Raw genomic sequence first — 25,501 nt, 5'->3', positions numbered from 1 at the left:
CTGGGATGGAAGGAATTACTGTCGAATAGCTGCACTGCTACCTACGATGCAGTGATGAACGGTCAGATTCTAGTGGCTGAGAATATTTAGAACGAGTAAAGGATGAAGCATTTAAGCAAGTGAATGGGACCAATACTTATACAGATATCATGGTTAAAATAGTCTTATTTCAAGATCCGTGTGCATTTAGAGCAGAGGTACACTGGTTCTTGATTAGTAAGGGTATCAAAGGTTACGGGGAGAAGGCAAGGGAATGGGGGCGAGACAGATCAATCAGAAGAAATGGTGTGCAGACTCGATGGGCCTTAAGGCCTAATTCTGCTCGTTCGTCTTCTGGTATTATAATATTTATGATTATGAGCAATATGATCCTGTAATCCAAATACACACAGATTACCTGCACACTGCTCTGCAGGTCAAGGATAAAGCAGGCTCACTGTGTGTGTACTTGCCACCCATCCCCCATCGCTCTCAGCTGCTCCGGTCGAGCAAGTACAACCCCGTACCAGCCTCAATGCCCACAACCAGTACTAAAGGGACAATGTCTGTGGAAGCCGTATTGTTTAGTGGATTACAGCAAAGGACACTCTGCTGCCAAACTGTAAAATGGTCGTGCCTCCCTCCCTCCCCATCCCCGAGTGACTATATAGATTATACAGTCGGCCCTCCTTATCCGTGGGGGATTGGTTCCGGGATCCTCCGTGGATACCAAAATTCACAGATGCTCATCCCTTATTTAACAAGTACCAGTGTGGTGGTCTTCAGGACCCAGCGGAACCCTGGACTTTATTTAACATGTCTCTGTGCGGTGGACATTAGGTCCTGGCGGCGCAGCTCTAAAAATGCAGTGTTTCTGTTCACGAAAATAATCACGATCGCGATTGAAAATAAGGTGGAAGTAATAAAGCAATCAAAAAGAGGTGAAACGCCATTGGTCATTGGAAAAGCGTTAGGCTACAGTCGGTCAACGATTGGAACAATTTTAATGGAGCATGTGAAAGGCCTTGCCCTGATGAAAGCTACAATTATTACTAAGCAACGCAGTGGTTAAATTATTGAAATACGTATATTTCTTAAGTGTTTTATATGCATAGAAAGGTAAAATATGTTCTATATACTAAGAAAAATGTTTGACTAACTGACGCTAAATAATACTGGATGTACCTGTTCCGACTTCAAATCCGACTAAAAGATGGACTCAGGAATGGAACTCATTCATAACCCGGGGACTGCCTGTACTTTTAAGTCATTTCTAGATTACTTATAATACGTAATACAAAGTAAATGCTATGTAAATAGTTGTCATACTGTATTGTTTAGGGAATAAGAAAAAATAGTCTGTACATGCTCAAGCAACGAATGCTGGAGAGAGAACTTCCGGGTTTTCCCGATCCGCGGTTGGTTGAATCCGTGCATGCGGAATCTGCGGATAAGGAGGGCCGACTGTAAAGTCATAGAGTACAGATGTGAATAGTCACCATCGTTTTAACAGGATATAAGATCATAAGACATAGGAGCAGAATTAAGCCATTCTGCCCATCAAGTCTGCTCCGCATTCCATTATAGGTGGTTTATTACCCCTCTCAACCTTCTTCTCCTGCCTTCTTCCTGTTACCTTTGGGATCCGTGCTAATTAAGAAACTATCAACCTCCGCTTTGGTCACCACAGCCCTCTGTGGCAATGAATTCCACAGATACACCACTTCAGAATAAAGAAATTCACCTTCATCTGTTTTAGTCGGCCCAAGAATACATTCTTAAAAGGGAAATTACAGGCTGTAATTGATCACAAGTCAGAAGTACATTTAGAAGAGGAATATAAGCAGTCTGTAAGATGTCGCCACTGGTCACTGGTGCCATCTGGCCAGAAGATGATTCTCTGATGATAATAGAGAACCAAGAAAGCTGGCCAAGCTCATGGTACAACTCTTCCCCACTGTGCCTTCAAATTCCATTCCAGATGAACATGCTGACATAGCTGGTACAAAAGCTGAGGAAATGTGTCGAGCACAGTTCTTTATAATAGAAAATAAACCAGTCACTCCTCTCACAGCAAAGTGAACACAGAGCCTAAGGCCTCAAACATTATTATTAAACACAAAACATCTGGCCATTTATACACTGCTCTTTGCAGGGGCTTGTGAAAATTAGAATTGGATAATTGGTGGTCATCATGGTTAGTGTGACACTATTATAGCTCAGGGTATCGGAGTATGGAGCTCAGTTCCTGTTGTCCTCTGTAAGGAGTCGGCATGCCCTCCCTGTAGAATGCGTGGGTCTCCTCTAGGTGCTCCAATTCCCTCTCACAGATGTACCGGCTTGAAGGTTAATTGGTGATTGTAAATTGTCCCGTGATTAGGCTAGGATTAAATCGGGGATTACTGGCGGTGCAGCTCAAAGGGCCGGGAAGGGCCTAGTCTGTGTTGTATGCCAATAAATAAATGGTCAACATAAATCATCCTATGACTAGGTCAGGGTTAAATCATGGGTTGTTGGGGGTTGCTCAGCGGGGCAGTTCAAAGGGCCTATTTCACATTGTATCTCAATAAATAAAATAAACATGCCTTGGGATGTTGCCTAAATTCTAATGCTTCAAATGCATCTGACTGGGTTGTGGTACATCCAAACAGCTTTTATCAGAACTGCCAGCAATACTCAACTATCAAAATCTGTTGAAATAAATTCAAAGCTGAAAGTTGTTCAAAGAAAACAGACACTGCTATCAAAGGCTGGCAGGGAAGGCTGACTTTCAACTCTGTCCTTCAGACAACTCTCAAATTCCATGTATGCTAGCACATTTATACCCATGTCCTTGTACTCAGAAAGGTGATGTGGAGACAAACAGGTTCCAGCTTGCTCAGCAACTGCAACCAGATTCTTCCCATCAAGAATAAAACAAAGTACCGTAGATTCCGGATTTTAAGCCGCTACTTTTTTCCCACATTTTGAACAGCTTTGAACTTTGCGGCCTATAATCCGAAGCGGCTAATGCATGGTTTTTTTTCATGCCGCCTCGTAAACATTTTGCCTCATAACAGTAGACCAATAAAATTGATGAGTAGTTCACAGAGGTCCAATGAAATTGTACGATAAATCAAGCGCACTTTCACAATTAAATTATTGTAAATCAGTCATTTGTACTCACCCTCATCAACATGGAAAACACTCGAAGCATTGTGCTGCCTACTTAGTTTATAATATTTTCGCTTAGTAATTCATTTTCTAGTTAAAGTTAGAAGAGTTTTAACTACGGTATATTTGTTTTCTATACTACATCGCGGGATGCTATGACGTCACACCCGGTTTCGCGGTGTCTTGTGGGAAAATGCCGGTTTGCGATAAACGGAAAGGAGGGGGGGAGCGCATTACGCGAGTGGCTTTGGATCTGAGCGAACGCTGCTTTTAAATGCCGTTTGCGATAAACGGAAAGGAGGGGGGGAGCGCATTACGCGAGCGGCTTTGGATCTGAGCGAACGCTGCTTTTAAATGCCGTTTGCGATAAACGGAAAGGAGGGGGGAGCGCATTACGCGAGCGGCTTTGGATCTGAGCGAACGCTGCTTTTAAGTTAAAGGTGATCAATAACTTTTCCTGGTAGGCTGCAATATATATATTTTTTTACCAGTCGTTAGGAGATATTGGAATGTTGTTCAGTAAAGAAGTATACGCAACGTATATTTAAAAGTAGCCGCGTACGGGCACGGTTCGAAAAAAAGCATTTGCAATATGTATTTGTTTTTGTTACCATATGGATTTAATTAAAAGTTAAAAAATCCTCACGTGTAATATCTTTCTGTGTAAATATCTCATATTACAACGTGGGACACCTGCGGCCGAAAATCCGGTGCGGCCTAAAATCCGGTGCGGCCTTTACAATTAAAAAATTGATTTTATTTCTAAAATTAGAGCCAGCGGCTTTTAATCAGGTGCGCTCTGTAGTCCGGAATCTACGGTATATTGTAACAAGACCAATCTTCACTGTCAAATATGATTGCTTAAAGTTGATGTATAAAGATTAATGTTCGAAGTAAATTTATTATCAAGGTACATGTCACCATATACAACCCTGAGATTCACCTTCTTGTGGACATACTCAATAATGGTAGGCTAGGTGGAGACGTGTCTCTTCTAAAGGACGTGTAAAGTGTTTTTTCCCTCCGCTGGCCTGCAGGTCACCCTTGGGCAAGGTGTAGCACCTGCTTAGCCCTGCTAAGGGTCACGTGAAGTCATGGGAGCAGGTGGTGGATGGTCATACAAGCAGCCGGTGCAGATCACAAGTCCTGGTTATTTGACCACTGACACCAGGCAGACAATCTCTGATAATGTACTGATAATGACTGGAGTCATCGTCTTGTAAAGACACTGCCCAGAAGAAGGCAATGGCAAACCACTTCTGTAGAAAGACTTGCCAAGAACAGTCATGGTCATGGGACCATGATCGCCCACGTCATATGACATGGCACATAATGATGATGTCATGCAGCACGGCACATAATGATGATGCTCATTCTGTTATGGATTTATTATTATCCATAATATAATCAATGAAAGACTGCACCAACATGGGCACTCAATCTGCAACAAACTTAAAATATAGAAGAAATAATAATAATAAACAGTTAAGCTATAAATATGGAGAACATGTGATGAAGAGTCCTTGAAAGTAAGTCCACAGGTTGTGGGAACAATTCAGTGATAGGGAGAGTAACGCTGAGGGAAGTTATTCCCTTTGGTTCAAGAGCCTGATGGTTGAGGAGTAATAACTATTCCTGAACCTGGTGGTGTGAACCTGAGGCACCTGTACCGTCCTCCTGGTGGCAGCAGTGAGAAGAGAGCATGACCTGGGTGGTGGGATTCTTGATGATGGATGCTGATTTTCTGCAACTACATTTCGTATATATGTGCTCGATAGTGGGGAGGGTTTTACCGATGATGGACTGGGCCATATCCACGACGTTTTGTAGGATTTTTCAATCAAGGTGTTTCCGTAACAGCCTGTGATGCAGCCGGTCAGTATACTCTCAACCATACGTCTAGAAGTTTGTCAAAGTTTTAGGTGTCGTGCCAAATCTACGCAAACTCTGAAGGAAGTAGATGATTTATCTGTCACATTCACATCGAAACATACAGAGAAATATGCCGGTTGCTATGTGCTGGGGGCAGCCCACAAATGTCATCATGCCCACAACTTACCAACTCTTACTAGTTCGTGTGTCTTTGGAAAGTGAGAGGAAAGCTACACGGGCACAGGGAGAAAGTACAAATTCCTTACCGACAGTAGGATCAGAAGTGGAAAGAGTGAGCAATTTCAAGTTCCTGGGTGTCAATAACTCTGAAGATCTTACCTGACCCAATTATAAAGAAGGCAAGACAGTGGCTGTATGTCATTAGGAATTTGAGGAGATTTGGTTTGTCAATTAAAACACTCGGAGATTTCAACAGATGTACCGTGGAGAGCATTCTAACTGGCTGCATTACCGTCTGGTATGGAGGGGGGTGTCTACTGCACAGGATCGAAATAAACTGCAGAGTTGCAAACTTAGTCAACTCCATCATGGTCACTAGCCTCCAGGACATCGTCAAGGAGTGTCGCCTCAGAAAGGCCACACCCATCACCCAGGTCATGCCCCCTTCTCACTGCTACCATCAGGGAGGAGGTACAGAAGCCTGAAGACACACACTCAACGATTCAGGAACAGCTTCTTTCCCTCTGCCATCTGATTTCTGAATGGACATTGAACCAATGAACACTACTTCACTCTCACTACTATTTTTATTTCCATTTTTGCACTGCTCATTTAACTTTAAATATTGTGTGTGTATATACATATATACACACACAATGACTGTAATTCACATTTTCTCTCTGTCACCATGCACTGAATCTTACTGCTACCACAAAGGCAACAAATTTCACGACATATGCCAATGACATTAAACCTGATCCTGATTCCATGTATATATGGATTCCAAGAGGTTGCAGACCCCACTGGAGTAGACAAAGTGGCTGCTTGTTGAGTTTGGTTGCATCTCAGCCCTAATCTCCTGACCTGTGGGCACGTAGGTGGGGAGAGGAGGGGAGGATGTGAGTTGGTTCCTGACCACCAGTTCGACAGCACGGTAGTGTAGTGGTTAGCACAAGGCTTTACAGTATTACCAACCCGGGTTCAATTCCCGCCACTGTCTGTAAGGAGTTTGTACGTTCTCCTTGTGACTGTGTGCACTTCCTCTTGGGTGTCCTCCCATAGTTCAGATACATTACCGGTTGGTAGGCTAAGTGATCATTGTAAATTGTCCCATGATTGGGCTAGGGAATCTCTGTACACAGTGTCCACTGACGCTCTGTGGAGCTTCAATGACTGTGGCACAGCAGAGATTGGCCAATCAACCACATACATATATCATGAGAGGCTAGATAAACTTGGGTTGTTTTCTCTGGAGTGGCAGAGGCTGAGGGAGATCTGATAGAGGTTGATAAGATTATGAAAGGCATAGGTAGATTAGACAGAGAGTATCTGTTTCCCGGGGTTGAAATGTCTAATACCAGAACGCGTGCATTGAAGGTGAGAGGAGGTAGGTTCAAGGCAGATGTGTGGGTTAAGTTTTTTTACTCAGAGAGTGGTGGATGCCTGGTATGGTGGTACAGGCAAATACAACAGGGGCTTTTAAGAGACGTTTAGATAGGGACATGGGATGTGAGGAAGATGGAGGGATATGGACATGATGTAGGTAGGAAGGATTAGAGTTTGGGTGTCTTTGCTATGCTTTTTAGCTGGTTCAGCTCAACATTAAGAGCTAAAGGGACTGTTCTTGTGTTGTATTGCTCTACGTTCTAAGAGGAACTGTCCACAATAATTGCAGGTTAGGTCCTCAGAGATATTGACACCTAGAACTTGAAATTGCTCACTCTCTCCGCTTCTGATCCGTCTATGAGGATTGCATAACAGCACGGCCACAGTGGTAGACCATTCCACTCACTTACAAGGTTTATTTGCTATCTCCTGCATACATTACATGATAGATAAAGATGAGAGGTTTTTACATTGCCTCCATTAGCTCAGAGTGCAATAATGGGAAGCCCTAAAATGTGGCTTTTCCTCATCAAGTCTCTGCAGTGGCCATACCAAACTTCAGTGACCTCCTTGGTAAGTAGTCTCGGACACTGGAATGTGTCAGCCCACAAGCAATTACTGTGGACAGTTTCATGTTTTACTGTTTTACTACACTGAATCACAGTCAATTTAATTTGGCTTTTTTGACACTGACCAATAGAAAAAGACTCTTTCCATGTCAAAGCAAAAACAGATCTCTACAAATTGATCTAAATTACAAACATGAAACACAAAATAACTGATTGCATAAATATTCACCGCATTCAAGTTAGTATTTAGTAGGTGCACCTTTGGCAGCAATTGATTCTGTGTGGATGGGTCTCTATCAGCTTTGCATATCTGGACACTGCAATTTTCCCCCATTCTTCTTTACAAAACTGCTCAAGCTGTCAGATAGCATGGGGATCGTGAGTGAACAGCTCTTTTCAACCCAGCCACAAATTCTCAATTGGATTGAGGTCTGAACTCTGACTTGGCCACTCCAAGACATTAACCTTGTTTTTAAGCCATTCCTGTGTAGCTTTGGCTTTATGCTTGGGGTCATTGTCTTGCTGGAAAACAAATCTTCTCCCAAGTCGTAGTTCTCTTGCAGACTGTATCAGCTTTTCCTCCAGGATTTTCCTGTATTTTGCTACATTCATTTTACCCTCTACCTTCACAATCCTTCCAGGGCCTGCTGCAGTGAAGCATCCCCACTGCATGATACAGCCACCAGCATGCTTCGCGGTAGGGACGGTGTGCTTTGATGATGTGAGGTGTTCAGCTTGCGCCAAACATACCATTTAGTCTGACTGCCAAAAAGCTCAATTTTGCTTTCATCAGATCACATGGCTCCAGTCTCCCACGCACTTTCTAGCAAACTCTAGCCAAGATTTCATGCACGTTTTTTTCAACCTTGGCTTTCTCTTTGCCACTCTCCCATAATGCTGCAATTGCTGATAGACCCGGGCAACTGCAGTTGTATGTGCAGTCTCTCCCATCTCCATCACTGAAGCTTGTAACTCCTCCAGAGTTGTTACAGGTTTCTTGGTGGCCTCCCTCACTAGTCCCCTTCTTGCACGGTCACTCAGTTTTTGAGGACGGCCTGCTCTAGGCAGATTTACAGCTGTGCCATATTCTTTCTATTTCTTGATGATTGACTTAACTGGACTCCCAAGGGATAGTCAGTGACTTGGAAATTTTCTTGTAGTCATCTCCTGACTTATGCTTTTCAATAACCTTTTTGTGGAGTTGTTTGGAGTGTTCTTTTATCTTCATGGTGTAGTTTTTGCCAGGATACTGACTCACCAGGAGTTGGATCTTGTACTTTTACTACAATCAATTGAAACACCTTGAAAGCACACACAAAGTACACTGCAGATGCTGTGGTCAAATCAAGACGTATAAAAAAGCTGGATGAACTCAGCAGGTCGGGCAGCATCCGTTGAACGAAGCAGTCAACGTTTCGGGTCGAGACCCTTTGTCAGGACTAAAGAAGGAGGGGGCAGGGGCCCTATAAAGAAGGTGGGGGGAGGGTGAAAAACCAATCAGAGGAAAGATCAAGGGGTGGGGGAGGGGAAGCAGGGAGGGGATAGGCAGGAGAGGTGAAGAAGGAATCTAAGGGGAAAGCACTATGGGTAGTAGAAGAAGGCAGAATCATGAGAGAGGTGATAGGCAGCTAGAAGAGGAGACAGAGTGAAGGTGGGATGGGGGAAGGGAGAGGGAGGGAATTACCGGAAGTTGGAGAATTCGATGTTCATACCAAGGGGCTGGAGACTACCCAGACGGAATATGAGATGTTGTTCCTCCAACCGAAGTTTGTCCTCATCATGGTAGTAGAGGAGGCTGTGTATGGACATATCCAAATGGGAATGTGAAGGAGAGTGACCCTTTTTTGAAAGCACACAGGTCTCCAAAAACAGATTTCCATTTAACTAATTATGTGACTTCTAAAACCAATTGCCTGCATCAGTGATGATTTGGTGTGCCATATTAAAGGGGAGGGGTGAATACTCATGTAATCATTTTGTGTTTTATATTTGTAATTAATTTAGATCAATTTGTAGAGATCTGTTTTTGCTTTGACATGAAAAAGTCTTTTTCTGTTGGTTAGTGTCAAAAAAGCCAAATTAAATGCCGTTTTAAATGTTGTCATTACGTCTACCTCCATTATCTCAGCTGCCAGCACAATGAAAATATTAACACAAAGCTCTTGAAAGTCTTGACCCTCAGATCTTGAAACTTTTTCCATCCCATCTTGAATTTGTGGTCTGTAGTTTTGGACTTCTCTGCCTTGGGGAAAAGACTGAATCTCTGTCGGGGTCCCCTACCATGAACCGTGGTCTATGGAACCAAGGTTTGGAACCCCAGCTCTGCACTATCTATGCACCTCTAGGTCACCTCTTTCCATCACACCCCCAGCCTATATTCCAGTATTAGACAACAGACAAAGGAGCAGAATGTGGCCCATCAGGTCTGCACCATTTCATCATGGTGGATCCACTTCCTTCTGAACTTCATTCTCTTGCCTTCTCCCAATAACCTTTCATACCCATCAGCCTCTGCTTTAATTACACCCAATGACCTGGTCTTCAAAGCCGCCTGTAGTAACGATTCACACAGCTTCAGCACTCTCTGGCTAAAGAAATTCCTCCTCATCTCCATTCTAAATGGATGTCCCTCTATTCTGAGGCCGAGCTCTCTGGTCCTAGACTTCCCCACCATAAAAAGCATCCTCTCCACATCCACTCGATAAGATTTAATTGAGATGCTTCCCCTACCTCCAATTCTACTAAATTCTAGTCAGTACAGGTCAAGAGCCATGAATCGCTCCTCAAATGATAAGCCTTTTGTGTGTGTTAACTGGAATCCATGAGACTAGAATTTTTCATTTCCTAGGGAGATAAGTCTTGATGGGCAAAAAGACAGCTTTCTAATGGGCTCTCAGAGCTGTCCTAACAGTCCCTCCCCACCCCCCCCCCCCCACATTTCCCTGTAACCAATTCCTTTCAACATACCAATCAACTCCCAGCTCTCTGGGTACACATCTACACCCCCCCCCCCCCCCGGGGGCAGTTGTGGCCAGTTAACCCCTCAGCATGCCATTGGGATGTGGGAGGTCACAGGGAGAACAAACAAGCTCATTACAAGGTCAGGATTAAACCCCTTCACAGGAGTCGTGCAGCAGCAGTTACAACTGTGGGGTCACAGTACTGCCCAAGAGTAAAGAGGAGCTAGTATTGTCTCTCTTGTTCCTGCCTCCCTTTTCTTCAATCAATATCATGATCATTTTACTCTTTGTTCCCAGTTCCTGTAATGGAAAGAGAGAATGAGCTGCCAGCAGAAGTGCTGGATCCAGTTTCAATTTCAAGATTTAAAAGAAGCCTGGGTAAGTACACGGATGGGAGGGGTATGGAGGGCTATGTTCCAGGAGCAGGTCAATGGGTGTAGGCAGAATAATAGTTTGGCATAGACTAGATGGGCCAAAGGGCCTGCTTCTGTGCTGTTCTAGACAATTTCTCACCCTCTGCATCCCATCCCACCTTTCATTCCCGAATCATTCTCGTGAACCTCCCCTAAACTCTCTCCAATTTCAGCACTTCCCTTCGTAAATACTGCTCACAATACTCCAATCTGACCAATGCCTTATAAAGCCCCAGCATTACATCCTTGCTTTTATATTCTAGTCCTCTTTAAATAAATGCTAATATCGCATTTGCCTTCCTTACCACCAACTCAACCTGCAAACTAACCTTTAACGAATCCTGGACGAGGCTCTCACGTCCCTTTGCATAAAAAGATAGGAGAAGGAATTTCTGTTGCCGGAGGGTGGTAAATTCATTGCCACAAATGGCTGTGGAGGCCAAGCCGCCGGGTATATTTAATGCAGAGGTTGGTAAGATTCGCGGTTAAGAACAGCATCACAGAGAGAAGACAGAAGAATGGGGTTGAGAGGGAATATAAATCAGCAATGATGGAATGGCAGTGCAGACTTGATCAGCCAAATGGGCTAATTCTGCTCCTATATCTTATGTCTGTTGCTACCATTTTTTTTCTGTAGCGAACCAATGAGAAATGTACTAACAAATATATTTTGTATAAATGCAACATAATGTCCCGACTCTGATACTTCATGTCTAGGCCTTTAAATGTCTTTGTTTTCCCCACTAACCCTATCTGCTTGTATCACCAGTTTCAGGCAGCCAGGGACTTACACCCAAGGTCTCCTGTACACTAAAGCTAAGCTCCCTGCACTTAGTCTATGTACCTCTTATCCAAAATGCTTGGGGCTGGAAGTGTTACAGATTTCGGAATATATAATGAGATATCTTGGGATCGCCATCATTTCCAGCTCTGAACTGATGTGCTACTGGTAAGCAGTCAGTCTTACAGTCACTCATCGCACCTATGTACTGACACATCCGTTCAGATTTTCATCAGTGACAATTGCAGCCAACTCATCAATGAATTTCTCTGGAATCAGCAGATGTTTTATCACAAATCTTTAAAAACATAATGTCATGCCTTTTCTTAAATTTCTGCAGCCTACCTGCTGACCATTCACGAACGCCTTCAATTTTCAGTTTGTCGTGATTGATCTTTGCTTGTTTCATGATCAGTATACCATTAAATGGCATAAGCTTACTCTAATGGCGCTGAATCCACTCTTCCAATACAAGATCGAGATCTATATACAACATTTTCCTATTTTTTCTTAATTTCTGTTCGTTACTTATGTAAGGTCACTTCTCAGAACTATCTGTGGTAGGCAAAAAAAGCATCACCTTGTGGAATTTTCCATTTGTGACGTCACGTCAGCACTCAAAAAACAATTCAGATTTTAGAGGTTTTTGGATATGGGGCACTCAACCTCGATATCGTAACAATATGACCTCCTGAAATGCGTAACCTCTCACTTGGACAGATTAAACTCTACCTGCCACTGCTCCTCCCAGCTTTTCAGATGATCTGTGTCCCAACTCTACCTTTAAACAATCTTCAAAACCACGATTTATGCGGAATCTGCAAACTAATCGTACCCACCACGTTCTCATTCATTTCATTAAATGCTAACCGCAGAAGAAGCCACCTCAACCTCTCTCGAAGGGGTGGGGAGCCCTCACAAAGACCACACAGGCAACGCGAGAACCTCCTCCTCATGTGGATTGGTTGGTGACAGTAAGATCTGTAATAGGCACCTCATTTCTCCAACTGGCATCTCAGAACACCAAAAACTGATCAACAGTTTGGCCATTACCGTTTATCATCATTATGTGTTGTGTCGCATGACATCGGCAGTCACGTTGACCCATGACGGTCCTTTGGCAACTTTGTTTTTTACAGAAGTCGTTTGCCATTGCCTTCTTCTGGGCAGTGTCTTTACAAGAGGGATGACCCCCCCCTGCCCCCCACCAAGCCGTTAACAATACTCTTCAGAGATTGTCTGCCTGGCGTCAGTGGTCGCATAACCAGGACTTGTGATCTGCACCAGCTGCTCATACGACCATCCACCACCTGCTCCCATGGCTTCACATGACCCGGATCTGGGGGGGTGGGGTGCTAAGCAGGTGCTACACCTTGCCCAAGAGTGACCTGCAGGTTACCAGAGGGAAGGAGCATCTTACACCTCTTCTGGTAGAGACGTATCTCCACCTCACTATCCGTATTATTGTACAAGACCTTACAATTAACAGGGAAGATGATGACAACTCTTAGCAGTAAATCAGACTGCTATATCTTAAATCACTGAATAGTCACTGCACATCAGGAAGTAAGTGCTTCCCGTCTCTGAGGCAATTATAACAGGTTTTGCTTGGTAGCTTCTTCTCTTGGTTTGTGCTGAGGCAATCACAAATGTAATATCATGGTCACAACTTGGAGCCACGGTTTGACAGCAAACATTTTACTCACTCCTCTGCATCAATGTGAAATGGGAGAGTGGGATGGCATGGTAGCGTAGTGGTTGGCACAAAGTTTTACAGTACCAGCCACCCTGGTTCAGTTCCCACCACAGCCTGCATGAAGTCTGCACGTTCTCCATGCGACCGTGTGGGTTTCCTGCAGGTCCACGGTCCAAAGACCTTCCGTTTGGTAGGAGGCCAGAAAAGCCTTTACATCAATAAACTAAAAGAAAAATTAAATCTTGCTCCGCATCCACAATTGCTGGGCAAAAACAGTATCAAGCTAAGTAACAATGACTGCTAATCTAGAACATAGAACATCACAGCACAGTACACACCCTTCAGCCCACAATGTTGTGCCGACCTACTCCATTACAAATTTCATCTTTCGCTTCCAGATAGCCCCCCGCTTTTCCTTCACCGTGTGCCCATCTCAGAGTCAGGTTTAATATTACCGGCAGAGGCTGTGAACTTTGTTGCTTTGCGGCAACAGTACATTGTGTTATGAATGTACCACAGCTCTGAGGGGCCGAAGGGTGCGGGACCAGCCCCCTCCTTCCGGAGAATCGCAAGATCGCTATTAATTCGGGTCTTGGACCCAGGAAATGAGAGACAATGCAACAGATTTGACCATTGTTCTTAGAGGCACCTGTGTGAATTGCAACTCTATAGTATGTGCCAGCTATCAGGGACATGGACACCCTCAGGCAATGTGGGGTGGGGATTGTATCACCCTACCTTGATTGACATTTTCAAATCTGCCAGTCATGATAAAAAGGAGACTGCAGGAGGCAGTACTCCAGCGACGCACCAGACAGAGACACCATCGCTCATCACTCCCGTAAGGACGGGAAGCTGTTTGGGAGCCACATGTGATTCGGTTCCCCTAGCTAGGGAATCGAGTGGCTGATAACCCCCGAAAAGGATTCCGAACTGACAACGGGGAACTCACATTCCCGATTCAACGATTTGAGTCCAACAGGCTGGCAAGTTTATTTTTCTCTCTCCAACACGTGAGCCCAGCGGTCTCCGAAAGGCTAAAAGCCTGCATGAACTTCAGAGACTTTGATATTTCCATCGGACAATAGTTTTACCCCTAGACAAATGATAGAGCTACTTCGTATTGTTGATTATTACTATACCCGTGCTTTAGATTGAGTATTGACGACGTATATTATCTGAATGTTTGTATTAACCTTACTTTTGTGCCCCTTTATAAATAAAAACATTTAAAAATAGTACCATCAGACTTCAGCGGACTTCTCTATCTTTGCTGGTAAGTGACCCAGTTATGGGGTTCATAACAATTGCAATACATAATTTTGAAACACTATAAATACAATAAAAAATAAAATGATGTAGTGTAAACAGAGCAAAAAAAAAGTAGTGAGGTAGTGGATGTCCATTCAGGCAGAGGGGAAGAAGTTGTTCCTGAGTCGCTGAGTGTGTGACTTCAGGCTCCTGTACCACCTCCCTGACGGTAGCAATGAAAAGAGGGCCAGTCCTGGGTGATGAGGGTCCTAAGTGATGGATGCTGCCCTGTTGACGCAGCGCCTTTTGAAAGCGTCCTCAGTGCTGGGGAAGCTAGTGCCCATGATGGAGCCGGCTGAACTGACAACTTTGAGACCCAACAGCGATGCTGCCTGCAGCTTGGCCGCTTATCGCTTAGCTCCTGCAAGGTCACCCAATGGGTCAAGTTAAAGTAGGACGTTCCAGACAAAGGGCAATCCAATCAAGACCTCAACAGTGGTGCAGACAGATGGCGTCAGATGACAATGTCAGCTGCCTTGCACTTCATACCTCTGGACCCCGATCCCGATCTGGCAAGGACCATGCAGTGGCTGCCCATGCATCCACCTCCCCACCTTAAACAAAGTCACGCACAAGCACTAAGAGAACCCTGACATCCTGAATATGTAGTTCCCAGGTCAGCCTCCTTAGCAGGGGCTCCCAATTTGGGGTCCTAGGACCCGTCAATTCAGGGCAAGACTCCAAGGATGGGAACCCCTGATCTACAGTCACCTGAGGACCCACTAATAGAGAACCCCTTTGGAGAATGTCATGCTCGAGCGATTACACTATCTCTGCATCTCTATGAAGTCAAGTAGATGCTGCTGGTCTCAAAACAAAGCTTGTGGGCGCTGATCAACGTGTGCTAAGGATGTTGAGGCTTTGGAGAGGGTGCAGAAGAGGTTTACCAGGATGCTGCCTGGTCTAGAGGGCATGTGCTACCACAAGAGGCTGGACAAACTTGGGTTGTTTCGGTGGAGGATGAGGGGAGATCTGATAGAAGTTTACAAGATTATTAGAGGCTTAGAAAGAGTAGACAGACAGTATCTGTTTCCCAGGGTAGAAATGTCTATTACCCAAGGGCACGCATTGAAGGTGAGAGGGGTAGGTTCAAAGGGGATGTGAGGGGTAAGTTTTTTTACTCAGAGAGTGGTGGATGCCTGGAATGTGCTAGAGGCAAATACATCAGAGGATTTAAAGAGATATTTGGATAGACACATGGAAGTGAGGAAGATGGAGGGATATGGACATGGTGTAGGTCGGAGGGATTAGTGTTTGGGTGTTTTTGATTTTCCTTTTAGCTGGTTCAGCACAACATTGTGGGTTGAATGGCCTTTTGCTCTATTCGATGCTCTACATTCACACTTACTATGCGTTATGTAGCCTCTGGTCACTGTCCTGAAGTTGAACAGCAATTCTGTCACAAGGCCCAAATACTCCTTCCTGAGTCTAAGCTTGTCTCAGATACCGTGGTGGTTAGACAGAAGGGAAAGGCCCGTGTCACCGGCAACAGACCCGACGAAATTCGATGCTGATCTCAGCAGCCCAAAAACAAATGTTTTCTCCCTTCCAAATGCAGGAAAGCCTAGTGAGGGAAGTGGTTAGAGATGCAAACTGCTGGCTTGATGCTGCAGCGTTTCAAGATTTCTAAAAGGTGAATTTTCACTCATTTGTATGACCAAAGCTACCTCAAGGCTACTCGCTAAGTAGCCATCTTCTGCAAAGGATGGAACCCCAGTCATGCAAGAACTGGTTCTATCATGTTGGTGCAGGAAGACAGTTATAACTAGATAAAACAGATCCCACCGTTCAGATAAAGGGCTGAGGTATAACCTCAAAGGATGAGGTACTTCTATAATATAGTGCAAAGATGCAGAAGCAAAAAAAATAAGTAATAAAGCCATCTATGACTCTAAAAGGGAGAGGAGGGAATGGAACTGGAGCAGTTAGGGTCTTGGATGGCAAAGGAAGGAAGAAGTCACTGGTGTGGCCGGGCAGTAGAGGATGAAGGAGAGGGGAATGAGGATTGGGGAAGGGGAGAGGGATTCAGAAGGGAGGGAGGAGTAGGGGACCTGGGGTTGTTGGGGAGAGGAAGTTGATGGGCAGAGGATGTCCACTGGGAGGTGGGGGAACATAGAGGGTACAAGGTGGTTTAGCGGGTAGGAGGTGATTAAAGGGGAAATGAGGAGTAGGAAATGATAGGGAGGGATGGAGGGGGATTTTAAGCAGGGTTTTTGGAGGGGTGGATTTCATCGGGAGAGTTGAGCAGAGAAGAGGTTTGAGTGGGGATGAGGGGTGGATTTGAGGAAGGAGGAGTGAGGTTGATGGGGAAGGGGGAGGTATGACTGGGGACTGGGGAGGTTTGAGGAGCAGTTTGGGGAAGGAGGGAAGGTTTGATTGGGAACTAGGGGAGGTTTGAGGAAGAGCAGGGTGGGTTTGATGGTGGAAAGGTGTGTCTGATAGGGGTCTAGGGGAGGTTTGAGGAGGGAGAGTGCGTTTGATGGGAGAAGGGGGTGGGCAATATGACCAGAAGGTGTTGAGAGGTTGGGAGGAGAGTGAAGATTTGAGTGGGGACTAAGGGAGGTTTGAGAAGGGAGGGGTGGATTTGATGGATGGAAAGGGGAGGCTTGAGTGGGAACTAGGTGGTGGATTTGATGGAGGTTTGAAGGAGGAGGGGTGGGTTTGAAGGGGTGTTGAGGAAGGAGGACTGATAGGGAGTTGAGGGGTTGCGTGGGTTTGATGGGGGTAGGGATGCCTTAACTGGGGACAAGGAGAGGTTTGAGAAAGGAGGGATGGGTCTTTTAGGGAGTTGAGAGGTTGAGGAGTGGTGGGAGGATTGGATGGGGAGAGGGAAGGTTTGATGGGGAGGGGGTTTGATGGGTGGAGGGTTTGATGGGGAGGGGGGTTTGATGGGGGGAGGGTTTGATAGGGGAGGGGAGGTTTGATATGGGGAGAGGGGAGGGTTGATGGGGTGAGGGTTTAATGTGGAGGGGGGAAGGTTTGATGGGGGAAAGGGGAGAGTTGACTGGGGCCTACGGGAGGTTTGAGGAGGGGGTGGGTGTTGGAGGTGGGTCTGATAGGTTAGTTGAGAGGTTGAGGAGTGACGGGAGGGTTTGATGGGGGGAAAGGGGAGGTTTGGCTGGGTACTAGGGGGCGGGATCTTTCCACACCCACCCCGCACCAGACTATTGCCCCCGGCCCTGAGCGGGCTGACAGCCAGCGGCGTCACTCACCGTAGGTCTCTGACATGATGCCGAGGGCCGGAGTGCCGCTGCGCTGCTGTCCCGGGCTCGGTGCCGGCCTGCCTCAGGGCCGCTCATACAATATGGCGGAAGCCGCGTCCTGCCTCTCCCTGCCCCCCTCCCCTCCCCTCCCGCCGGCCGGCGTCCGGCGTCATGACGCAACACGCAGACACCCTCCCTGAGGCGATCGACGCGACGTTAGTCCTTCCACCACGAGGGGCACTCGCGAGTGGCCTGCGTCGTGACGTCACAGGCGGAACGTCCGACACGCCGTGGCAACTCCGGGCGGAACATAACTGCGCATGCGCACCCTGTCCAAACTCTTCCAACCAGGGAGTTGGGTTGTGGTCATGCAAAGTTCAAAGCAGATTCATCATCACAGTCCATCTGTGTCACCATATACAACCCTGAGATTCAATAAACACTAGAAATACAACAGAGTCAATAAAACACCACACACCACCAGATGGGGAAAAAACCTTGCAAATACAAAGGTAAAACAAAATAATAGTAACAATGCTCTAGAGGAGAGTCTGGGCCCAAAATGGCGACAGTTTATTCATTTCCGTAGTTGGTGCCTGATTTTCTTGTGTTTTTATTGCTCTGCAGATATAAGACCGTAAGATATAGGAGCCGATTAAGCCACTTAGCCCATCGAGTCTGCTCTGCCATTTCATCATGGCTGATCCAATTTTCCCTCTCAACACCAGTCTCCTGCCTTCTCCCAGTATCCCTTCATGCTCTGACTAATCAAGAATCTATCAACCTCTGCCTTAAATATACCCAATGACTTGGCCTCCACAGCCGCCTGTGACAACTAATTCCACAGATTCACCACCCTCTGGCAAAAGAAATCCCTCCTCATCTTCGTTCTAGATCTATGTACTTCTATTCTCAAGCTCTGTACTCTGGTCTTAGACCATATGCAAGGCAGGTGGGAAATAAAATACCCTTGCGGACCAAAACAGAAGCAAATCTGGGCGTGTCTGTACCTAGATTGGGTGGTGTCTCAGGTCAGCATCTGTCTTCCATGTTCTGAGTGGCGAAAACCAAAATCAGACTGTAGATGTAAAAACCTATACTCTTCCACAGTACAAGACAATGATCCCGAACTTAAAGCCGAAGCTACACAGGACTGGCGTAAAAACAACAAAGTTAATGTCCTGGAGTGGCCAAGTCAGACCTCAATCCAACAGAGAATTTGTGGCTGGGTTGTAAAGGGCTGTTCACTCACGATCCCCACGCAATCTGACCGAGCTTGAGCAGTTTTGTAAATAAGAATGGGGGAAAATTGTAGTGTCCAGATGTGCAAAGCTCATAGAGACCTATCCACACAGACTCAATTGCTGTCAAAGGTGCCTCTACTAAATACTGACTTGAAGGGGGTGAATATTTATGTAATCGATTATTTTGTGTCTTATATTTGTAATTAATTTAGATTACTTTGTTGAGATCTGTTTTCACTGTGACATGAAAGGGTCTTTTCTGTTGGTAAGTATCAAAAAAGCCAAATTAGATCCACTGTGATTCTAAGTTGTAAAACAATAAAACATGAAAGCTTCCAATGGGGGGGTAAATACGCTTTATAGGCACTGTATGTTTACTGAGTAGAGTAACCCGGCTGCATCCTGGGGGTCTCCAGGGCATGCCTGGAGCTCGTGCTGGGCATGACAGTAAACGAACTGCTAGTGGTGCACTGCTGAATAGGCGAGCAAGCACCGGGAAATCCAAAACTGTTACTGCCCGCATTCAAAAAGTAGCCAATTGGCACCCCAGTCTGCACCTGTTTCAGGTGTTTCCCATTTACAACTGAGCAGTTAAGAGAACAAAGGCACGCAGGAAATGGTCCTTAAAAGTAAACTCGCTCACAATGCGAGTAATAGAACTTGAGACTGACATGAAAGCGTACAGGGGCAAACTTCACCAACAGTTTGTAGCGCGATATCCCTCCAAGCGTGTATGGATTGAATTGAATTGAATTTCGGTTTATTGTCATTTAGAAACCACAACTGCAATGCAGTTAAAAAATGAGACAAAGTTCCTCCAGAATGATATCACAAAAGCACACAACAAAACGGACTACACCAGAAAATCCACGTAACGTTTGGCAATCCCCAAATCCAGAGTCCGGAGAGGCTGCTGCGTATTAATATCGCGCTACCATCTTAGCGAGTTCCCTGGAAAGGAGCTCCAAACCCACCAGACAAAACAAGACTACCCAGACACACCAAGTCAGGAGACCAATTCTACCACCCAACAAACCAAAAACTAAAGCTACAAGACCTACACTAAACCACATAGTTACAACATATAGTTACAACAGCGCAAACTATACCATATTTGATTAAAAAAACAGACCATGGGCACAGTAAAAATAGTCCAAAGAAGTTAAAAGACTATAAGTTCGAAAGAAACCACACAAGCAACAACAGATCAACAGAGAACGGTAAAAAAACAACTTAGTCCTGAATAAACCAAATAAAACACGAAGATGCACAAGGGCTAGAAAGAAACCAACTTAAAGATCACGGCAACACTACGCAATAAAATAATGAAGATGCAACAACACACTGAGGCACTGACGAAAACAGAACTGCCTCAGCAACGGTGCCACAAGCTCACAGTAGCATCAACAACACAGATGAAGAATCCTGATGATGAAGCCGAGATTACAGTCAAGATTATCCGGACATTTAACACCACACCGACAGACCGCATGGGCACTGACCCGACCAAAAGACCCTACACGCCAAAACAAAAGACGTCAGCAAAATCCGCAAAAACTGCTAATACCCTCAGCAACATTATACCGCCACAGCATTTAGGAAAACTTGAAACATTTGAAGAACTACACACGGTAACATACTACGTGGCTTTGATAGCAGTGCAGCGCAGTGGCTCCAGAAGAGAGGCACTCGTTCCTAGAAACCCAGAGCTGAGCAATGAAATGGAAAACACCAAAATGGCAGAAGAGATTAAGAAAGAAAGTTGAAACCTTAAGAGGAGAAATAGCCCGCCTAATGGAGTATAATATTGATAACCTGAGCAAGAAAATTCAGAGAAAAGCTAAGGAAATTCTAGGGAAATATGAGGTCTATCCAACAAAAGCACTCTAGAATTTAGAGACAGACTAAAACAAAACCTTGGTGCGTACAGAGCCAGGCTAAATAGATACATGAAAGGTGTCAGATGAAGAAAACAGAATTATCAGGTCAAGGACAATGAAAAAGGTTTATACAGGACATTGAAACTAAATTTTAGGCACCAAAACATCACCAACACTAGCACAAATTAGTCAAAGATTTGAAGATTCAAAGCACGTTTATTATCAAATAAATTATACATCCTTGAGATTTGTCTGCTCACAGGCAACCACAGAGCGAGAAACACGAAAGAATCCGGTTTTTAAAAAATGTCCAACACCTGAAGGGCAGAGAAAGAGAGAGAAAAAAAACAACTAATCACGCGAATGGTAGAAGCCAGCGTCAGCATCGCGAGCCACGTTGAGTGCTGAGCTCCGACTCCCTGGGGCAGCCTGGACTAGGCCCGAAGTCTCGGTCTCATTTCATCATACTGGCGGGGGGGGGGGGGGGGGAGTCACCGCGAAGCTCGCAGACACAAAGCGCGGCAGCGGGAGCAGTCTCACCGTCTCAGCGCCACGGAGAGAGGAATGACCATGGCGGGAGAGCGAGCGAAATCGAGCCAACCCTCGCCTCCGGTCCCGACGCCCTCCCTTTCCAGTCTACCTGGGCCGGCATCTAAATCACCGGCAAGTGCAGAGATAATGAACTTCTGGTCTAGTATCTGGTCAAACAGGGTCAACGCGCAACCAAGAAGCAAGCTGGGTTCGGGAGGAAAAAGGATGCTCTCACACAACTGAAGACAGGCAAATGCCTGAAGTTACAATGGACGTGTTAAAAGAGGTTACAAAAATACCCACAAATGGAAAAGTACCAGCAGGGATAATATTCATAATTATTAGAATAAAAAAACTACTTGCCTTCATCTGTACCTATTAATACATATTAATGATTTTCTTAAAAATCCTGAATAGTCCGAAAGTTCCTAGCGATGGAGGAATGAGTGTGCTTGGCTATGTCTGTACCTCAGGTTTTACCAGCTTAAGCTGAGAAAAAAATAAATAAGAAGAAGAAATAAATAAGCAATGAATATTGAGAACATGAGAAGAAGAGTCCTTGAAAATGAGTCCATAGTCCAGTTCAGTGATGGGGTAAATAAAGTTATGCTCCACTTGTCACCTGAAGAGTGTTTGATGGCTCTGGGCCTGTACTCACTAGAATTCAGAAGAATGAAGGGTGACATTGAAACCTACCGGATGGTAAAAGGCCTTGATGGAGTGGATGTGGAGAGGGTGTTTCCTATGGTGGAAGAGTCTAGGACCAGAGGACACGGCCTCAGAACAGAGGGGTGTTCTTTTAGAACAGAGATGAGGAAGAATTTCTTTAGCCAGAGAGTGGTGAATCTGTGGAATTCTTTGCCACTGGCAGCTGTGGAGGCCGAGTCTTTACGTATATTTAAGGCAAAGGTTGATGGATTCTTGATTAGTCAGGGTATGAAGGGATATGGGGAGAAGGCAGGGGATTGGGGCTGCGAGGGATGATGGATCAGCCATGATGAAATGGTAGAGCAGGCTCGATGGGCCGAACGGTCTAATTCTGCTCCTATACCTTATGGTCTTCTGGTTAATGGCGGGGAGGGCTTTACCCACAATGGACTGGGCCAAGGTTTTGCAAATCATTTTCATAAATAATGAATAATAGAGGCACCACAGGCCTACTCACCAGTCGGATAATCGACCTCTCACCCTCACGTTCCGCATCCTACCATCGAGCCAACTCTGAATGCCTGCATGTACGCACAGATCAAATTAACAACCGCCACAGGGCAGCAACAACAGGCACATAGTATGCAAAAGCAGCCTTCTCAGGAAAAGCATAAAATGTGCAGTTTTTACAGGAAATAACAGAATTAGATTCCTTAAGGGTGTTATAGCCGGGTGCTCCCGCTGCTTGTTAAATACTCCCAATGGCATGTCCCTCAAATAGCCTCAGATGACCAAGTCCAGGTCCTAAGTCCACCTACTAAGCCCGGTGGAAGCCTTCCGACGGACGGGACAAGTAACTGGCGCCCTGACACCAATCTCTTCAGGCAGATGGGGCTTGTCAGCTCATCTAGGAGAAGGAAAACTCTGATCTCAAACCTCCGCTGCCTTGCAGCTGTACCCACTCACGGGGAAGATTCGGGAGTAAACTTCGAGGAAGAATCTGGAGCTGGAGTCCTTAAAGCAGTCCTAAACGTTGACTCCTTATTCCTCTCTATAGACAATGTCTTTCCTAAAATGATCATCGCCATCCCAATGTGCCGTGCTGTATGACATCATCATTATGTGCCATATCATATAATGTAGGTGATCATGGTCTTTCCATGACAACGATTGTTCTTGGCAAATTTTTCTACAAAAGTGGTTTGCCGTTGCCTTCTTCTGGGCAGTGTCTTTACAAGACGGGTGACCCCCAGTCATTATCAATACTCTTCAGAGATTGTCTGCCTAGTGTCAGTGGTCACATAACCAGGACTTGTGATCTGCACCGGCTGCTCATACGACCGTCCACCACCTGCCCCCATGGTTTCACATGACCCTGATCGGGGGGTAAGCAGGTGCTACACCTTGTCCAAGCCTAACGGAGGGAAGGAGCACCTTTTACCTCTTTTGGTAGAGACGTATCTCCACCTCACCACCCATACAAACAAGCTATATTACTCAAATATTACTGAAATATCAAATACACAACACTCGCCCAGCACCCAGGACATGCCCTCTTCTCATTGCTACCATCAGGAAGGAGGTACAGAAGTCTGAAGACACACACTCAATGATTCAGGAACAGCTTCTTCCCTTCTGCCATCTGATTTCTGAATGGACATTAAACCCATGAACACTCCCTCACTACTTTGCTCTCGTTTTTGCACTAATTATTTAGTTTTTAGATATTCTTATTGTAACTGCCACAACACTGCTGCGGGGTCTATGCAGGTTCAGTAATTGCGCTCATGAGTAAACACATTCTAATGACTGTTTCCTTTTGGTGGTAATTAACGCCCTTCTTTTTGTTTCTAGTCTTGTTGACAGTTGACCAAAAGCACAGCAACATTTGTACTCCCTGCATACCCTCACCCTTGTCCAGGAAAGAAGACTACTGTTTCGACTGACGCCGTAAGGGAGCAGCATTTGTTCAGTATATAGTTATATGCTTCCAGCTGCAGTGTTGGCATTAACTTTCAGTTTGAGAGTTTTAGTTATCAGCCCTGTTGGCCTTGAGTCGACTGTACTTACTAAGAAGGTTGGCGTCATTCAATGTCTGTAGTGAGATGCTGAAGATGTTCTATAGGTCAGTTGTGGAGAGCGCCTTCTTCTTTGTGGTGGCGTGTTGGGGAGGAAGCATTAAGAAGAGGGACGCCTCACGTCTTAATAAGCTGGTAAGGAAGGCGGGCTCTGTCGTGGGCAAAGTACTGGAGAGTTTAACATCGGTAGCGGAGCGAAGGGCGCTGAGTAGGCTACGGTCAATTATGGAAAACTCTGAACATCCTCTACATAGCACCATCCAGAGACAGAGAAGCAGTTTCAGCGACAGGTTACTATCGATGCAATGCTCCTCAGACAGGATGAAGAGGTCAATACTCCCCAATGCCATTAGGCTTTACAATTCTACCGCCAGGACTTAAGAACTTTTTAAAAGCTATTATTAATGCTTTTTGAGTTAGTGATTTAGATGTAAATCATATTTTTTACTGAGTTAAGTATTGTATGTAATTAGTTTTGCTTCAACAAGTGTATGGGACATTGGAAAAAAAAGTTGAATTTCCCCATGGGGATGAATAAAGTATCTATCTATCTATCTATCTATTGTTTCTCTTCTCCTTTAAATTCCACAAGTTCTCATTAAAGTCAGTGAACTGTCCATCCACTTCAGAGAGATTGTGGATCGATAACAAATAACAAATATGCAAAAACAACAAATTTCAAGTCAAGTCAAGTCAAGTCAACTTTTCGACCATAACTGCTGGTACAGTACACAGTAAAAATGAGACAACGTTTTTCAGGACCATGGTGTTACATGACACAGTACAAAAAACTAGACTGAACTAAGTAATAAAAAAACACAGAGAAAGTTACACTAGACTACAGACCTACACTGGACTGCATAAAGTGCACAAAACAGTGCAGGCATTACAATAAATAATAAACAGGACAATAGGGCAAGGTGTCAGTCCAGGCTTCGGGTATTGAGGAGTCTGATAGCTTGGGAGAAGAAACTGTTACATAGTCTGGTCGTGAGAGCCCAAATACTTTGGAGCCTTTTCCCAGACGGCAGGAGGGAGAAGAGTTTGTATGAGGGGGTGCATGCAGTCCTTCATAATGCTGTTTCCTTTGCGGATGCAGTGTGTAGTGTAAATGTCCGTGATGGCGGGAAGAGAAACCCCGATGATCTTCTCAGCTGACCTCACTATCCGCTGCAGGGTCTTGCAAATTTCATGACATTTGTCAGTGATAATCATTTCGAGTCTGATTGTATCATATAATAATCAAGTTTTCATAATTAATATATCCAATACACTAATATCATTATGATATCTCATTTATGAAAGGAGACTAGGGAGCTGTGAGTGCCTATGTGAGATTTGGCATGACATCTAACACTTTGACAAACTTTTATAGGCAGGTAGTGGAGAGTGTATTGACTGGCTGCATCACACCAATGCCCTTGAATGGAAATCCCTCCATTAGGTAGTGGATACGGCCCGGTCCGTCGCGGGTAAAGCCCTCCCCACCACTGAGCACGTCTACATGAAACACTGTCGCAGGAAAGCAGCATCCATCAGGGATCCCCACCACCCAGGACACGCTCTCTTCTTGCTGCTCCCATCAGGAAGAAGATGCGAGAGCCTTAGGATTCACAC

The 25,501-nt window shown here is 45.1% G+C and overlaps 1 protein-coding gene and 1 long non-coding RNA gene across 3 annotated transcripts in view; one reads left to right on the top strand and one right to left on the bottom strand.

Annotated features, from left to right (window-relative positions):
* rab4b (RAB4B, member RAS oncogene family) overlaps positions 1 to 17,645 on the bottom strand; it is a 78,844-nt gene extending 61,199 nt beyond the window's left edge. The window contains exon 1 of the mRNA XM_073029335.1: positions 17,513 to 17,645. Within this exon, the coding sequence (XP_072885436.1) occupies positions 17,513 to 17,528 (16 nt within the window). The 5' untranslated portion in view covers positions 17,529 to 17,645. The remainder of the gene's footprint in view (positions 1 to 17,512) is intronic.
* LOC140716530 (uncharacterized) overlaps positions 1 to 25,501 on the top strand; it is an 83,441-nt gene that overhangs the window by 17,901 nt on the left and 40,039 nt on the right. For both annotated transcript variants that reach the window (XR_012096310.1, XR_012096311.1), the window contains exon 2: positions 10,397 to 10,477. This is a non-coding gene — a long non-coding RNA (uncharacterized lncRNA). The remainder of the gene's footprint in view (positions 1 to 10,396; positions 10,478 to 25,501) is intronic.

This window comes from Hemitrygon akajei, chromosome 25 (genome assembly GCF_048418815.1).
Source record: "Hemitrygon akajei chromosome 25, sHemAka1.3, whole genome shotgun sequence".
Taxonomy (NCBI): domain Eukaryota; kingdom Metazoa; phylum Chordata; class Chondrichthyes; order Myliobatiformes; family Dasyatidae; genus Hemitrygon; species Hemitrygon akajei.
The sequence above is the reverse complement of the archived record's forward strand: the minus strand, read 5'-3'. Positions and strand labels throughout refer to the sequence as shown.